The sequence below is a fragment of the Actinia tenebrosa genome, unplaced genomic scaffold, assembly GCF_029948245.1.
Source record: "Actinia tenebrosa isolate PJP-AT-01 unplaced genomic scaffold, QUT_ActTen_1.0 PGA_scaffold0__85_contigs__length_37466705, whole genome shotgun sequence".
NCBI classification, from domain to species: Eukaryota; Metazoa; Cnidaria; class Anthozoa; order Actiniaria; family Actiniidae; genus Actinia; species Actinia tenebrosa.
In genome coordinates this window covers 35,297,593-35,315,392 of record NW_028292569.1, presented here as the reverse complement: position 1 = coordinate 35,315,392, position 17,800 = coordinate 35,297,593, and the positions used below count along the sequence as shown (strand labels likewise).

The 17,800-nt window shown below is 35.9% G+C and overlaps 3 protein-coding genes and 1 long non-coding RNA gene across 4 annotated transcripts; 3 read left to right on the top strand and 1 right to left on the bottom strand.

Annotated features, from left to right (window-relative positions):
• The first annotated feature begins 5 nt into the window (after positions 1–5).
• Positions 6–3,705, top strand: LOC116299837 (fatty acid desaturase 6-like). Its single transcript, XM_031708553.2, has 2 exons — positions 6–76; positions 919–3,705. Exon 2 carries the CDS (start codon positions 949–951, stop codon positions 2,023–2,025), a length of 1,077 nt encoding a protein of 358 aa, XP_031564413.2. The 5' UTR covers positions 6–76; positions 919–948; the 3' UTR covers positions 2,026–3,705.
• Positions 2,954–12,724, bottom strand: LOC116299836 (pre-mRNA-splicing factor SLU7). Its single transcript, XM_031708552.2, has 19 exons — positions 12,585–12,724; positions 12,191–12,253; positions 12,009–12,096; positions 11,417–11,497; positions 11,017–11,117; positions 10,192–10,255; positions 9,986–10,051; positions 9,733–9,809; positions 9,263–9,308; positions 9,087–9,181; positions 8,837–8,904; positions 8,364–8,503; positions 7,578–7,634; positions 7,321–7,363; positions 7,093–7,154; positions 6,080–6,190; positions 5,530–5,604; positions 5,109–5,204; positions 2,954–4,280 (listed from the first exon to the last, which is right to left on the bottom strand). The coding sequence occupies exons 1-19, from the start codon at positions 12,710–12,712 to the stop codon at positions 4,101–4,103; spliced, it is 1,641 nt and encodes a 546-aa protein (XP_031564412.2). The 5' UTR covers positions 12,713–12,724; the 3' UTR covers positions 2,954–4,100.
• Positions 5,348–5,863, top strand: LOC116299839 (uncharacterized). The gene is made up of 2 exons (XR_004197525.1): positions 5,348–5,443; positions 5,649–5,863. It is a non-coding gene; the product is annotated as an uncharacterized LOC116299839 (long non-coding RNA).
• Positions 12,725–13,215: 491 nt separating the features above from the next.
• On the top strand, positions 13,216–17,556 carry LOC116299838 (vesicular integral-membrane protein VIP36). Its single transcript, XM_031708554.2, has 9 exons — positions 13,216–13,366; positions 14,236–14,351; positions 14,520–14,634; positions 15,008–15,090; positions 15,454–15,549; positions 15,996–16,067; positions 16,151–16,265; positions 16,513–16,641; positions 16,809–17,556. Exons 1-9 carry the CDS (start codon positions 13,231–13,233, stop codon positions 16,961–16,963), a joined length of 1,017 nt encoding a protein of 338 aa, XP_031564414.2. The 5' UTR covers positions 13,216–13,230; the 3' UTR covers positions 16,964–17,556.
• The last annotated feature ends 244 nt before the right edge of the window (positions 17,557–17,800 follow it).

The window sequence follows — 17,800 nt, the reverse complement described above, 5'->3', positions numbered from 1 at the left end:
TACCCTCTTAGGTAAACAAACGTACAGTAAAATTATCTGGTCAGTTTTCAGTGAAAATAGCAGGATAATCTCAGTGGTAAGTAAAAATTTAAGCAATGCATCACTAAACCTACTGGGTTTTTTTTTAGTTTAAGTTTTGTACATTGTTTATTTTTGCTTTATAACCCGATCGGGCTAAAATTTTGTTCACTTTCTCATTCGCGAAAATGTCCAATACTTTTCAAAAAAATATACCGGTATTTCTTGTGTAAGTTTTATCAGTTTATAACTTTTCTTCATTTGATTTCCGTAAAATTTATCGTTATCTTGAAATATACTTTTTGATTTTCAAATTATCCATGTTAACTCAATCCATCTAGGTACATCTATATTTCTGGTCCGAGATATTTCAACTCGCTCCATCTCGGCTTACCCCGCAGGGTAATCTCGGCTACGCTCGTATACCAAAATTTTTTAAATAAATGTCATTTTTTTAAGTGCTACTGACAATGTTAGGTAGTCGGGGAAATGGTTTTAGACATATTGTATAGTTTTAGGAATTCATGAAGAAATCTTAGCCATAATGAATTTGCATTTGTTATGTAAAATATTTATCTTTAGACCTGTCTTATTTTTATACCCAATGTTTATAAGTAACTAACAATGTCAATTGATGATGACATTTGCATTATAGTGTCATTAACTACAACTACCAGAATCCCTTGCACACTTTCTTTTGTTCAGTTAATTAACACCGATATTGTCTTAGTATTCTCACAACGAGATACAAATTTGAATTAGAAAGAAATTTGCAAAGGATTTTGGAAGTGGTAAAAATCATTCAAAAAGCTTATCACAACCAAGACACCTGTTAAAATGATCAATAATTAAGATACGTACTCTCAAACTAACCTGATATTTTGTCTCCTCTGCTACAAGGCTTGCTCAAGGGACTATTGTTTCTCCATAATGCAACAACCAAGCAAGAGAAAATGCAGCGAGAATACTGGCCCTGAGGATTCTACTCTTCACAACTCCCAAGACAGCAGCAGACTGAAGATTCCATCGTTAGCACATCTTAATACACTTGTCAAAAAAGAAATTGAAAAAAGCTCTTGGTGGGAGCTTTATGGATTTGATATTGCAATTACAGGAGCTGCTATCGCTGTTCTTCCCTTTGGATACCTCTTGCTTGGTCAAGGGAGCACCCTTCTTTTCATCATAGGTTTCTTCATAATTGGATACATCCATTCTCTCCTTACTGTCAAGGTTGCACACGCAGCAGTTCATAATGCATTTATGGGATCCTCACCATTCTGGAACAAGATTATTAGCGTGTTCTGTATTGAGTTTTGGGGTGGACTTACAGAAAGGGGTGCTCAAGAAACTCACATCAAATATCACCATCCATACACCAATGTCATCAGCCTTGGTGATTCCAGCTCCTGGAAGGTTCCTGTTCTTGATCGATACACATATTTATTCTTCGCACCCATCTTGCTCCCTTTAATCTATCCCTTGGTCACCATCGACTTGCTAGGAAAAAGATGGCTAGATATTGCTAGGGTCTTCTTCTTAAGTATGATAGGTTATTGCCTTCAACTATGGCTGTTCCTTAACCTGTCAGGACTTTCCTTTGGAGCAGCTCTACTTTGCGTCATCTTTGTGAGATCTGTCTATGCTATACCATACATTCATGTCAACGTCTTCCAACACATTGGCCTACCCATGTACGACCCCAATAAGAAACCATCAAATCGGCTGCTTCAGATGGCAACGTCAGTGCTCAACCTTCCACGCAACCCCTTTCTGGACTACAACTTTGGGCACAGCATCGTCAGCTGTCATGTCGAACATCATCTCTTCCCACGGCTCTCTGACAACATGTGCCTCAAGGTTAAGCCATTGGTATCTCAATACTTGAAGAGTCATGGCTTGCCATATAACGAGGATACATATCAAAGCAGGCTGAAAATGTTTTTTAATCAATATGAAGAATTGATGGTTCAGGCTCCTCCGATTACGGAGCTGGTTGGAATACAATAAAACAAATAATTAAGCCAGCGATATTGGTGTGGCATTGCCTTGCCAAAGACAATTCTATATGATTGGGAATTGAATGATTTTAACAATGCCATACTTTGCCAAGCCCATACTAAAAACCCCTATTTCATTCCAAAAAAAACACAGCATAAAGACTTACCTTGCAATTGAAAATTAAAATATATAAAATACAAAGCAAAAAAGATCAATACTGCAACCCTAACAAATTTTAAAAATTATTTATGAAGCCCATGAGATTAATTATCATCTAGCCTAAAAATGAATTTGCATTACAAAATTAATATATTTTAAGTAAAAGTTATTTCTGGCTGAAATCAAAATCTTTCAATCATCTTACACTAAAACATATCAAGAAATAAATCTTGAAAATGAGTTGGTAAAAACATCTTCATTGACAACAGTTTTGCTGGCTGTTCATTCAGTAAATAAAATAAGTTTAGCATAATAATAATGTGAAGATAATTAAGAGGATAAAATGAAGACTATCAATATAGGAGTAGTGCCAGATATCATCATCTTTTTCCTTTAGAGGGCATTTCCAGCCTTAGGGTGATTCTGTCTGGATAGGGTGGGGAAATCTATCCTCAAATAGTCTGAGGTTTTTTCCCAACCTACAATCAAAGTAGAAAGCACTAAAACACTAAATGTGTGCAATAGTTATCACTATTTAGCAGTAAATAACACTAATTAGACAAAAGAAAACAATATAATTAGCATAAATAACACTATTTAGTGATATTTATGTTGCACATTTTTAGTGTTTGTGCTCTAACAGAGAGGAAAATTGTGCTCCAGTTTAAGCTTCTTAATTATCCTTCAAATTCCCTTCCTGGGGAAATACCAAAAGAGATTTATATATTAATACAGGGCTTAAGATACATCACAATGCATGTCCAATCAGAACCAGGACTTGTCCAGTCAAATCTTTATCTTGTCAGTTATTTCGACCAGTGACGTTTAGTCAGAAATAGTTATGACATAACTAAAACTAATTTGCCCTGTGATCATGACCGACAACAGATAGGCATTATTTTAAGCCCTATAATTATATTATTCTTCTGTAATTGTAATAAAACAACAAAGTCTTTTGCATACAAATAGCATTGTTAGGGTTTGGATTTCAATATCTACAAAAAAAGCTGTTTATAATATTAAGATTAGGTAAAAGTCAGAAAAGTTCTTATTATTCCTGAAGATGGCCTAGTTAGTTTGAAAGCTAGGATCTTATATAAATCTATTAAGGTTGAAGATGCAGTCAAATATTTAAGTTCTAGCAAGTTAGATTTAGTTCAACACACCCTCTCTCTCCTTAATAGGAAGCATAGAGGGATTGAAGAGGTTACTACCTTCTTACCTTCTTTGTGAAACTTCCTGTGTGAGGGTCCCAAACGTGGAAATAATTATGAATGTCTTAGAACTTTTACTACTTTTACTTTCATAAACGTGAACTTTGTAGCTGCGCGCTGCATGATGAAATTTGGTTTTTCGCTTCCGCCAGTAAAAACTAAGAAAGGTTACGATTGAACAGACTGTATAGACTGATTAACTTGTGGCTAGCGAGTTTGCATGTTTACGAAAATAGTAGCGAGTTAAAACTACTTATGTTTGCGTATTTTTAAATCCTGTCATGCTTATTTACATATTAAAGTTAACATATTTGCAGCACTGTTGCGATTTTCATCTTGTTGTAACAAGGAAGGCTAATATATAATTCAGTGCAATTTTTATCTATACCATAGAATGATTTTTTCTTTCAACTTCAAAATCCTTCCCCCGTGTCTCGCGGTCTGGCATTAACATCATTTAACGAAAACTTCCACTGATTTATCCTCATCACTGAAATCAGCCTATTCCTATGTACACGTAGCTGACCCATTTTCTGTAATTTCCAAATCCTACCTTACCACTTCTTTAAAAGCTTTGCATCTACTGTTCAATTCTTTTTGAGAGAAGGTCTGATGTTAACTCTGCCCATCAGTTGTACCTTAAGTATGGGCCGACTTTACTGTTATTACGGACAGTATACATGTTGATATTAAAAACTATAATTTAGTTTGCTAAAGGAAGTCTTTCATGGGATCGTCTTCCTGTCGTCGTTTAATCCTGTAAGCTTCTAGTTCCTCTTCTGTGACTTCCTTGGTGTCTGAGGCTCGCATTGAGTTGTATGGTCTCTTGCGCTCATCCATGAGAAGCAGGCGCTCTGCTGCTAGTTGCTGTTTTTCTTCCTCTATCAAAGCCTAAGATCAACACAATTTATTAAAACAAATATTTTGAAATTTACTTTATACTAGTAACAAAAATCAGATGGTCTGTCAAGATTATACAGTAATACAAGTTAAGTGGTCATGCAGAGCCCTTTTGGATACAAGCAAAGTTGCTGAAATTGCCCCCCTGTATTAATGAAGTTTACATAACAGTAGGAGCGACAGAATACTATGAATATTTCTTACGAAATTAAGGGAAGGGATCAAATCTCAAGGGAAATTTCAAGCTTTCTTGGTAAAATAATAATGAAAAACTCCCCCATGCTATTTCGGAAGTCTGACATCTAATAAAGACTTTTTTGGTTTATTTTGGTTTAACAAAGAGAAGAAATCTTATGGTAGTAATAAAGGACAGGAAGTTTGGGGGCGTAATATAATGTACAGTCTGTACTGTCTTTTGCATTACATGAGAACATTGAAAAACATTGTCAGTACCCTGAATTAAATTAGTTTGTTAAATTAGTGTTATAAGGCAGTTAATTGAGTTAAGTAATTTCCAATTCAGACAAAAAACCTCCAAAGTTTATCAAAAATGTTATTAGAAAGTTTTAAATTGAAGTTTTTTGCAAACATCAAGCACGACCACATTTTCATCATTTTCCGGTATGTCACTTTACTTTCTAACCAAACATAAAATAATATTCCCTTTTGTTCATCAACTACTTGGAAATATTTGCAATTCTATTTCACAAATTCAAAAACATTTTCATTGGTCAACTGACATTTCACATTTGCCACAACTGAGGTTCTAAAACTCTCTATTGTTCTACGTTTACTTTAGAGGAATTTTAATATAATCACCTTTCTCAGTTTCTTTTTCTTAGTTTCGTCATCATCTTCACCGTCTTCTGATTTTCTAGTCTTTTTCTTCTCCTTTTTCTTATTTTCCTGGTGTATCTATTGGTTAATATATAAGATTAGTATCTTTACACAAGGGAATATAATAAATCTGGCATGCTTATTGGTCACAATTTACATCTTATGCTCCTATTTTCACATACATGCTGCTATATTCACTTACAGGTGAAAATACAATATAGCACACATGTGCTCACTTGTTTTTCAATTTGTGCCGCTTGCAGACATTGTGAATATTGCTGGAATATTTTCCTCAACGTTTGAAGACTTGTGTCTTGGTAAATATTTCATTGATATTCACTTCGCCTTCGGCAAATGATTGCTAGATATTTTAACATCAATTTTGTTGTCTTTTTGTCCTTACCTCTAGTAAGCTTTTCCCACTTTCTTCTGCATTCTGGATAGCCTTTGATGCATCCGTCATTGGTGTTAAAATTTGCTGAAAATAACAACAGGTGTATTTATGAATGATATTTTTAACAGAAGAATGATTGAGTGACCATGGGCCAGGACAGAGGATAAAACAGAAAATGCCATTAATAATGGAAAAACTACAGCACAGTACTAGCAAAGAGAGGAGAGATGAGAATCAAACAGTGGAATGCATGAGAGCACTGATTAAGCTCAGATCAGAAGTCAAGCTTCACATGAACTGTACGCATTGAAAACAATGAATAATAAAGCAGTCTTATTTATCATTAGGTTTGGTTCATGTGAATCAACATCACGATGATGGCAGCCATGACAGGATGCCGGAACAATTGAATTTGGTAATCTGATTAACAGGAGAAAGAACTCAGTTTCTCAGGGGGGGAAAGACTATTGTTGCGCCATCTGTCATGGCTGCCATCATATGACCTTGTAAAGCCTCTATTGCTGAACTGAAGTACAGTTCTTTGTTCAATATACTGTACCTTGCCATACGATGCCTTCCCTGCTTCTCCAGTACAGTAAGAATTCTTGACGAGTGAATGGCAGCATGCAAAACCCCAGTTACCTTCAGACCAGTAGGATCCCCAGACACTCTAATGTCATAATAAATCATCCATTAGTAATTAATATTATTCCATAGGGATGAATCAAGAGTCAGAACTTTCAAATTTTATCAATACACTGAGACAACCTATGGGCTGATCTGTGTTAGAACATTGCTAATTCAAAGATTGAAGCTTGCAAATTATTTAGCTTGTTAGTTTTTTCTAAAGGAGGAAAGTGTTCAAAACCCTTTGAACCTTAGTAGGTTCAATGATGTATGCAATCATTCACCTTCCCAGAACCTTTTTTTTCTATGGCTCACTTCACTTGTGTAAGTACTGTGGATAGGCTGGTAAGCCACCCCCACCCCCCTTTTTTTTGGAGTTGAGAAAAAAATCACGAGGTAAAAGCTTTAAAGGACTCACTAGATATGATGTCTTTTTAGGTAATAGCCACCCCCCTTTAAAATCATTCTGGATCTGCTGCTACTAAATCCCGGGGGGGATTACTCCACCAGAATTTGAATAGGGGTGTTCCGCTGGGATTCTGAAAGGGGTACCCTGTTTATGATAAAAAACCTCAAATTTGTGGACCCTGTTTATGATAAAAGATATAATTTATTGCACTGAGTTCCTGTTTCAATTCATGTCATCTTGCATATCGTTATTTTACGACCATAATAACCAGTTTTGGTCAATACGAAAGCAGAATCCCTGAATATGACAGGAAACTCGGGAAGAACTTGGAACTTGAGTGAAATTGCATACCCTGTTTATGATAAGAAGCTCGAAAAACCATACCCTGTTAAGTGGATCATCCCCGTATAGTCCATATATGGGATTACCTCCCCCCCCGGGTACTAAATCTTGATTGATCGCGTCTGTGCTGTGCTGTGTTGTGCTTTGCTGTGGTGTGCGGCACACTATGTCCTTAATAGACAAGTGATTTATACCTTGTGGTTATTGGGATATACATCTTCTTCATACTTGGATTTTGCAACACCCTTTTCTTGACCTGGATATGAAAAAAAGTTTTGTCTTAATTTTTGTTCAAAATAAATTAATATTTTGATGCTGCTAATAAATATGCAAGTTTCTGAGTCTCGCATTGACAAATTATCAAGAAAAAAAAGAAGCGAAAAGCAACAGCAAGATAACAACAATATTTCAAGTCAACCTACCTTTGACTATCTTGCCTGTCCTTGAATATTCTACATAGTTTTCCTAAAAAAATTAAACATAGTCAAACAAAATTTTAAATGTAGAGTTTATAGTTTTGAAATAGGAGATAATTATGATATTAAAGAATATGTCAATTATGTTTCTTCCAGCATTATTATTTTTCTTGGGGAAAAATTCTGAGATCCAAGCAGGAAAACATCTCAAGATCATGGTAGTTTAAGCTGGAGAATTTTGCTCTGAAAGATGATATACTCACTGTCTGGGCTAGTAGCAGTTCCTTGGGAGGTGCTTCGAGGTGTTTCTCTCCACCATACTAAAGAAAATAATATTGGCATGCATTATTGCAAGAACATATTACCAGATACTTATTCAACACATGTAACATAATCAACAAGTTTTGATATTATTCACCATCATCATAAATTATCAATAATAATAATAATCACAATCTACTGTATCTGCAGTCAAAAACCATCAGTCAATACTCATCAATTTTCTATTGTTATAATTGTTAATCATTATCAGCTAGTCATTGTCATCAACCATCACACTTATTAACCATCATCTCATCTCAATCACCATCATCATTTTAGTAATCATTATCATCAATCACCATAGCAACGGAAATCAACATCTACACTTATATAATATAAGACTTTACCACTTGATAGAGGCCACCCCCTTTTCTCAAGAGACTGGTATGACAAAGTAGTTCGCCGTAGACTAAATAGACCTAATCCACTGTAAGTTCACCCATTTCAGACCAAGAATCATTCCCCAGAGTATATTTCTTTGTTTAATGGTTACACATCAAAAGACAAATGAATACAGATACCTCCAAACAAAGAATTATGTTCACAAAAGAATGACACATGGTCTGAATTGGAAAACTATTATACCTTGATGGATTAGGGGAAAAAAAGGTTTAAAGGTAGTTTAATTTACCTCAATAACGCGGGTAGTGGTTGCCCAATTCTCCCGAGCCAAGGGCTCATGTTTAATGTGCTCAAAGGTGCGCCCTCGACCCATAATCAATATGTACCTTTTCCAAAACGGTTTGCTTTTTGTCTTTCTCAAAGGATCCCTTCTTAACTTTGTACTCTTTGTGTAAGAGTTCCAGCTTGGTTGGATCAACTTGAAGGTGAACGTCAGCTCCTTTTTCATATGCCTCCCAAGCAAACACTAAAAACCATTCAAATATGAAATGATTAAGTGTTCTATGGAACCCTTTATCTGTGGATCTTTTTATGGCATGGAAAGTGAGAGGGTATCCCTTTATTCCACTACGATACTGATGTTTAATGGTGAGAAGTATGAACATTAAAGAGGTAAAAGCACAGTCCTTGCTTTTCACCACCATCATCCTGATTTGGTTCTATCCTGGTTGCTTCAAGGTCGTCTGCTGGTCCGTATCATCCTGTGCCCCTAAACCTTCCTAAATCTGAACTGAATAAAGTTGACTTGAAAGAAATGGAAGAAGTATAAATGTCAGAGATAAGTCTGTTAGATACTCACACTGTGTTTGAGCCATTTTTGAAGTATCTCCACTATAACGAACAAAATTGTCTCCCGAATATGTGACTCTGTATAAGAAATGTAAAAAGAAAAGACAATCACATGATTTTCCTATTTCCACTTTTCTCCTGAGACCCTCCCACCCCTTGGAAATTCCACTTCTCCCTCCATGGGGGGAGGGGGGGGAGGGGGTATGGATATTTTATGAAACCATACATAATACACCTTCTCAGACTTTTTGCTAACTTACTGTTTTGCTTGATCTTTTTCCTTAAAAGGATTCTCCCTCATGGATCGTGTTTTAGGATCATAGTAGGCAGAATTAGGATCAAGATTGTACAGATACTGGAAATAAAAAAAACAATAATATTCATGAGGTTTGTCTAGACATGAGTGAGGAATACTTAGATCATACTCAGACCATACCTTTGCCGTATCCTCACGAATCCTGAGATTTCGTACTGTTGTTCGTCTGCAAATGAATCATGGTTAATGCAAAACATTTACAGTAAATACAGTAGATACAAGTTCATATGAATTTAGTTCCTTAATCAAATGCTCAAAATAACTGGCCACCAATCAACAGAATGTCTGTCCAAAATTGTTGTCTTAGGCTGGTCCTCTTCACCAGTTGACTAGTCACAATGCTGACCAATATCCTCAGGAACCAAGGGTTAACATTCTATTGCTCATTTCTCACTTCCAGATAGCTAGAAACAAGTGACAGTATTTTACTCCTAGGATTCCTGAGGATGACTGACCATAAGCTGAAATCAGCAAATTTAGCCAGTCATCATGTCCAGCCATTGATCAAGAATCATCAACCAGGTAACACACTTATGATACAAGAAAATAGAATATGTGAGAAGGTAGGAAATCTGTTGTGCAGTACTTACCTCTTAGTGTCAAACTTTTGACCAGGCATGTCAGCTTTGTCGGCATATTTATCTTCATCCTCATCACTGTCACCCTCCTATATTATGACAAGAAAAAAAGCAAATTTTACAACCATCACTTCCTGTACAAGGCTCTTTTGTGAGGTTCGCTCCACACACTCTACCATTAGTACATTCTACATTTTATCTTTACTGCACACATACCACAATGGCAGCACTGCATGGATAGTGTGGATAACAACTAAGAAGATACCTTTTCATATGGCAGCCCTTGAGCAAGATCTTCTTCTAGTTTTTGCCCCTTCAAGTGTTGCTTGGCCTAAAAATTAATAACAATCTTTATCAATCATTTATCTTTAGTTGGCTTTTAAGAAATCTTCTAAACTAAAAAGAAAGTATAAGACTGTCAACAATTTTTGCCATCAGGATCAGGTTCACGCTTTATCCTACTTCTCTTACCAATTCTATTTTTTCGTATTCTTTTGCGATTTTTTTGTGTTCATCAACATCATAGCCATTCCATCTAAACAAAGAATGAAATGAAATTGAAATCGAAATCGAAAAACTCCAAAAAAAATGCAAATGAATTGGTTGACCAATGCATGGATGAATTAATAGACTGATAAATAGAAGAAAGGATGCAACAGAAAAGGAATGGATGGATGGATTGAGAAATAAATGGAATTAGTAACTACATAGAATAATGGATTGAAGGATAAGTTGGGATAAATGAATAGACCATTTTCGAGTTCCCAATTACCGCTGTGTTCCTTGATTACAGACTCATTTACTCAGGCTTAGCCTCCAATCTGTGTCTAAATATTCACAAATGCCAAGGTAACGTAAAGAATGCACAACTTCAACAATACAAACTCTTTGAAATTCCACAGACCTTCACAGGAACACATGAATATTCTACTCAAAATCGAGGCTAACCCCAAGCAACAGACAACTTGAAACTAGAGTATTGAGAGACTAATGAAATAGAAGAAAGGCTGGAAAGATTATGAATGAAGTGGATGAATTGGCTGCTGGTGACAAGATTAATAGATGCAAGGATGGGATGGAATTGATGACTGGATAAACTAATGAATGGAAGAATGAATGGAAAATTTAAACAAGGTAGATGGATATATATATTGAAAACCACATATTAAGCAATAATATTGCTGCAGTCCATGGCAGCATAACATGTCCACTGTTATAACATTAATTATAATATTACACATCATCAACGAAATCTCTGAAAACATTTATTCTTTTTCGCTGGCATCAAATACGCACCTGTCTCTCTTTCCATCATAATCCAGATTTAAATCTTTCTGATAAAATTCATCCGGTCTCAAGTTTTCCCCTGTGTATTTAGCACCAACTCTTCGTGGTCTCTGGAGATTACCAAACATAATATTACAATTGTCACAAATAAACCGAATATTATTATTACCAAATAAACAAGTAAAATGTAACCCCACCATGTCTGTTTTAAAGAGTACTACAAGGATTATGCACAAAACAATTTTTTTTTTTCACTGGACAGTTAAAGATCAAAACAATTTAAGATCAATTTTCCATGATCAGAGTTTAGAATTCTGAGATATTTTATCTAATTTATGGAGCTTGGGGGAAATAGCAATGGTTACTAAGGTGAGTCGGAACCATGAATGCAGAAAAAATGATGAGTTACCTCTACACAGTCCTTTTCCTTGTGCGTCATGGCACCGCAGTTAGTACATGCTCCTTTCTTAAATTTCAGTGGTGCTTGCACCTGTAATAAACAGTAATGAACTGGATTCAATAATAATAATGTCTTTGTCTTACAGAGGGTGACACGTGACAGTTGCCAACTCAGCAGATAGATGTGTGGCCCTCTATGTTTAATGTCTCTAAGTAAGACGAGACCCCCTTTTACGTGGTCATCCGAGCCAAGGCCAAGGTCTTACCATTTGCAGATATTTTTAGAGCAAAGGCAGTACCATTTTAAGGCTTTGTGTGTTAGGCTTAATCCCACGACCTCCCGCACAACAGATTGATGGTCAACCAAGCCGACCAGGAGGAGGTGGATGTCAGTAATGTACCTGAATAAGGGCTTAGCATACATTTCAGTGTCAACATCATAAGCAATGTCAAAATTCCTACCCACGTAATAGCCCAATAATAGCTCCCCCCTCCCTTCATCATCCCTAGAACTTCATAATGAATGGTACAATATGCAATATATTAATTATGCAATACAGTTATATACTGTCAGTATAACTATACCACACACAATGGCTTACATCGTTAACACCTCTCTTGTACCACTGGCTAATGTCATCATATGTCTTCTGCTTCTCTGCTTGTGGACGCTGATGCTTCAGGGTAGGCCTGGAGTTATCACAAAAATGTCAGAACGTTCAAAAATTACAATCAAAACAGTAAAATTGTGAACAATCATGAAAAGAAAGCATCAACTACTTACCCTGTGGTTCCATAATACCATGGAGTACTCGATATGTACTGAGGAATATGAGGGTTGATATCCCTAGTAAAAATACCAGAATAATCAGTATACACATTCTTTACAAAGTGGATGTGTAAGCTAAAATTTACGATTCTCAGGAGAAAATCGTATCAGCTGAATGTCAGCTTTTTACTAAAAACTCTACATTGTATCACCAAACTAAGCCATTCATTATCTCCAGAAAGGATTCATCATTCACTATTAAAAACCTTTAAAGAAAAATGTTTTAACCTTAGATTATTTACGAAAGTTTAATTGTAAAGAAAGTTTGTCGTTCAAACAACGTCACGTCAAGAACACGAAACTTTTTCCACGATATTTGTAGATAACGGTGTCTATAAACGTTTTTTACCTTCCTTCTTCATCCTGGAGAGCAGGAACAGTACCAGCTTTTCTTGCTTCTTCTAATTCTTTCTCTTTTCTCCAGTCTAATCGGGTTTTTTTCTGTGGTTCTTCTTTTGATACTCTTACGTCCGCCATCTTGTTTTCTGCCTTGACCCACAGTCCTTCACTTCGACGCAAACCAACTAAAACATTACCAGGGAGGGGAGGATGAGTAACGTTTTGTTCCTATTAAATCCAATTTTTAATCTGAAAATCATAATTTTTTTTTTTTTCAAAATTAGATTTGAGAAACAAGATCTATAGTTTTGGCAAAACAACTATAAGCTCAACAAAGAAAAATGTAGTACAAGAAAGCTCAATGAAAGTTTAAAATTGGCCAAATGGATGGTCATTTTTAAAAATTAATTCCTACTAAACTTTTGTTATTTTTGCTTATTTTTGTTACAGAATCAAGGACATTCGTCTAAACTTTCAGACAACTCCATACTTTGGCAAACAAAACATAATATCAGGGAGGTCGAAGGGAGATAATATATAAGAACAAAGTAGAGGAAAAAAATATTTACTCTACCCTCCCCTCCCCTGACTATCTTTTTTAGTTCTCCATAGTGAGGCAATGTACTTGATTGCACGTTCACTTCCGAGTTTCCAAAATGGCGCAATGCACGTTGAATCAAATCTATCTTATTTTTACAAGTTTTCTCCTCCTATGTACAGAATTATTAGCCGATCCTGAAGCTCAGGGAAGCTATCTTAAAAGAGAGCACTCTTTAATGAAACCATATCAAGGTAAGACGGCGAAAAGTCCAAAAAATTCTGACTTCCTGTTGTTGTGATCATATGCAATGATTTTACTACGATGATGATGAACTTGCACGATGTTATTTGCACTCTATTAATGTTTACCGCCTTCTGATTTCTCACATAATAGCTTCTACAGCTTCTATTTATCGGTAGTTTTGTCTAGAAATATTAATCTATTTTTCGCTAGCTTTATATTAATAAATTTTTATGCTTAAAGCGCGGATACCCCCTTCGACGATAAAACCCAAGTTAAACAAACGACATTCATTATTGACTCCTTAAATATATAAACCTATACTTTCATTAACATTAAATTCTTTCTATAATATCATTATCAATATTTCAACTCCTTTATTTGTGATGAAAAGAATAATTCCGTGCAGAAAGAAAACGTTGTGAAGCTGGTGGCGTTATGGGTCACTTCTATTTTGGAGTTTTTTCTCGTTTTTCAGCCATTCATTTTCTTTCAAGTCATCTTCCAAACATTTACTACAAGCTTGTAAATTCTAGGTTTTTTTAAATCCGTTTGCTTAATTTATGAATGGTGAACAATACGGATATTATCATTACTAGTAGATACACGTAAATAGATACTCTTAATGAACTTTAAAATTTCATGTAATTTTATTATTAACTAATATAAAGAGGCTGTTCACATTTTAAAATTGTAATTTGTTAGTTTTTCATATAGAAAAATTAAGGTTTTATCTTATTTTATAAAATTCAAATCATTCTAAAAAATATTTTCTATAAAAATTAAAACTCTCCATGCCATGATTCTAGTGTACATTAGACAAAATCACAAGCCTAGACACTTCATTGTATTTGATGCACTGTTCTTTTACGTCTTGCAGGTGCTGGTATGACCATTCCAGACTGGGATCTGGGTGGAAATACATTTGTCTCTAACGATTACATAAGATTGACTCCTGATCATCAGAGTAAAAGAGGATCACTCTGGAACAATATTGTGAGTAACGTTGATTTTGTTATTTAATCTACAGATTTTTTCTCTCCCTTCCCTCTAGAGATATTTTACAGGAGATTTAGTTCAAAAGAAATCAAATCTCAGAACACTTTTCTTTTGGATATGAAAAATAAGCTTCATGTTTTTTGATTGCGTGTCTTGTTTATTCAGCCTTGTTATTTACACAACTGGGAGATGTTGATACACTTTTCTGTTCACGGTCAAGGCACCACAATGTTTGGTGATGGCTTTGCCTTTTGGTATGCAAGAGATAGATTAAGAGAAGGTAAGTTTGAAGTCCTAATCAGTCTTGTGATTTTGCTCATGCGATTTGTCATGACATGTGACCATGCAAGTCTCTCCCTTGATTCAAGCTGGGATTTTCTCCAGGTTCTCAGGACCTGGTTGTACAAAGGGTGGATAGCACTATCCAATGGAAATATCCTTAATCAGTGGATAAGTAGATGCAGTTATCCAGTAAATTTGTTTACTGGATAAGATTTATCTGTCGGATAGCACTATTCACCCTTCATACATCCAGGCCCTGGTTATTCCTTTTTCCACAAATCCCAACATGCTAAATTCCAAATTCCAGCTGTTCAATTAAAAATGATGACAGTGAAGGGTTTTATAATTTCTTTTTCCCTTGGATTTTTCAGGACCAGCCTTTGGCAGTCAGAGCAATTTTTATGGTCTAGGAGTGTTTTTCGATACATATAATAATCATAATGGAGAGCATAGTGTAAGTGATTACTTATTTTAAAAGGAGGTAGTAAAGGGAGTTGTATCAAAAATAAGCCCCTGCACCCTTACACCCCCATTTTATAATCCCTAACATATATATTAGCTATAAAGATATTTCAATTTTGATTTAGGGCCTGGAGACTGAAGAGTGGGTTTAAAGCAGCCCCAGCCACCCCTCCCCTCTACTTTTGCTCCTGACCCAACATTTTGAAAGATTTTTTTCTGAAAAAAAAATTTAAGAACACCTTTTTTTGCTCCACTTAAACTCATTACTCCTATTACACTAGTTTTTCAAGACCATAACTGCAATACTGGAATTTCTTGGATCTATTCCCATCATTTTCTTTCTTTTCTGTTATAGCATGAACATCCTTACATCTCTGCGATGATCGGTAATGGATCCAATGCATATGATCATGACAGAGACGGAACTCACAACCAAGTAGAAGGATGCTCTGTAAGTTGGTTTGATTTTGTCCATATCAGTCAACCATCTGTATTTTCCATCCCTTAATAGTTTAATTACTACTTGGAAATCATACAAATCATGGTGATTAGGAATCAAGGGTGAAGTACGCAGTGGTAGTACACTTGCCTCTGACCCCTGACAGCCTTGATTTGATTTCTAAACTTGGCATCGCATGTGAGTAGTGCTTGTAAGGTCTCAGCCTTGATAAAAAGACTATTGTCTGGCTTCTCCCAAATGGTTTTCATCCCTTCACATCCCTCCACACATGTACCCAAAATGCTAAAACCCAATTCAGTTTGCGAGTTAGCAATACCCTGACCTAGATCAGCTCAGTGATTGATTCAGGTTCCAGTATGAGTTAGTCTGGATACCACTACTTAGATCATCCCAGAGGTTGATTCAGGAATATATAAAATTTAACTTTTGTTTTTCAGGCTCAGTTTAGAGGTCAAGAACATGAAACATTTGCCATTGTCCGCTACCTAGGTGCAAAGGAGCGACTTACTGTAAGTGACTTTACAGTTAGACCAGATATCTAATGATGTTAGAGTTCCTTAATAATAATATTGTTTATACTCTTCTCTTAAAGGTATTAACCGATGTAGATGGCAGAGGAGAGTGGAGGGAGTGTTTTGATGTGAGAGGAGTCAAGCTACCCACAGGACTGTACTTTGGGGTGTCTGCAGCCACGGGAGAACTTGCAGGTGTTGTATTTTATGCTAGCAATTTTTCAACAGCACAAGCCTTACTCAGATCAACCTTCAAATACCTTTCTTCCTAATGCTTGGTATAAAAAAAGAATCCAATTGCCAGCCTACGATGACAGGCTGAATGAATCTCATTACCAACCCGAGAATATGGGCAATCACTGCCCATACTGTACAATAATCCAGGGTGTCCTATTGCTTGAATTCAATATTGAGAAACATTTCATTCTTAATAATCTTTCAGATAACCATGACATAAAATCTATGAAGTTGTTTGAAGTTGAAATACCTGAAGGAGATGAAAAGAAAGCCGGTGATGAAGTAGACTTAACCCAGATTGTACCCTTTGCTGATGGAGCTGAAAAATACAGAGGTAGGCTTTCCTTTCTTGTAGCAATTTTACTGATTGATGACACTGTTTTGGCCAATTTCCTTGTTGCAACTATTGTTTAAAAATAAGAATATTTATCCATAATTTTTGTTTCCCATTTAGTTTTTTCCCATTTTTCTTTCCCTCTAATTTTCATTATTTTCTTGCAGACCACATAGATGATCCAAAAGGAAGCTTCTCCACACGTACCAGCAAGATTTTCACTTGGCTTTTCTGGTTTGCTGTCATCGTTTGCATTCTCTGTGGTGTCGGGTTTTACTTTTACCAAAAACAACAAGTTGATGCTCGGAAAAGGTTTTACTAAAATGTACTTTGCACACAGTACTAATGGCAGACCGCTTCCTATTCAGCACCAGGCTTTCAAGGCTTCCAGTTGCTGTAGTGAAGCGGAATTGTGATTCCATGATTTGAATCGGATAAAAACCTATCAGAGCTAAACAGAGAATTACAGATACTAAGAGTGTCATTTGAAGCTGAAATCGCAAATCGTTAGTCACCGAACATAACGTATGCAAATTGTCGCTTGGAAGCTGCTAGGATATTCTCTTTTTGCTACTTTTTTTTGCAATCCTAGTGTTATCAAAGCCAAGAGTATCCCATCCATGCAACATATGAAAGTAGCTGTTGTTTGGTTTCTGTGATAAATGTTGTATGGAAAATATTCACAATTTTGTCATACTTTATTTTTTGTGCTGTGAAATTATGTTTTTGGTTGGAGGACTTTGATCAAGATGCTTCCCAATAATACGAGTATGAGATTCTGGTGCCATCGTTATCTTAATAGGAACACCAATAATCTTTAATTGAAAGCTGAACAGTTTCTTGAAGTGCAAAATTTTCTGTGATTTCAGTTTACAATGTTGTTAATAATAAACTGCCAAAAAAGTCTTTCTCTGATTTGTGTTTGGAGAGTTTCCTCAATGAGCATCTTGTCTGAGCAGGGTGGGGCATTAATGGGCGTGGTCGAGTGGGCAGTATATACTGGTATAAGGGCTATTAGGCACCTGTAGCCATAACACAATGTAGGTACAAGACTGCGTGCATTGGTGTAACTCGTTCCTTCTTTCTCTAACTTCACATGCCACACAAGAGGTGGCCATACCCAGTGAGATCTTTCCTGTCAAAAAAAACGTATCTTGTA

Bases quoted from the DNA above. Each gene is read 5' to 3' on its own strand.
- LOC116299837 (XM_031708553.2), top strand. From the start codon at position 949: ATGCAACAACCAAGCAAGAGAAAATGCAGCGAGAATACTGGCCCTGAG.
- LOC116299836 (XM_031708552.2), bottom strand. From the start codon at position 12,712: ATGGCGGACGTAAGAGTATCAAAAGAAGAACCACAGAAAAAAACCCGA. The intron at 10,052-10,191 runs GTAAGAGAAGTA...ATTAATTTTTAG, and splicing joins AATACGAAAAAATAGAATTG to GCCAAGCAACACTTGAAGGG. The intron at 7,155-7,320 runs GTAGGTTGACTT...TTTCATATCCAG, and splicing joins GACAGGCAAGATAGTCAAAG to GTCAAGAAAAGGGTGTTGCA.
- LOC116299838 (XM_031708554.2), top strand. From the start codon at position 13,231: ATGGCGCAATGCACGTTGAATCAAATCTATCTTATTTTTACAAGTTTT. The intron at 13,367-14,235 runs GTAAGACGGCGA...TACGTCTTGCAG, and splicing joins TTTAATGAAACCATATCAAG to GTGCTGGTATGACCATTCCA. The intron at 16,266-16,512 runs GTGTTGTATTTT...ATAATCTTTCAG, and splicing joins AGCCACGGGAGAACTTGCAG to ATAACCATGACATAAAATCT.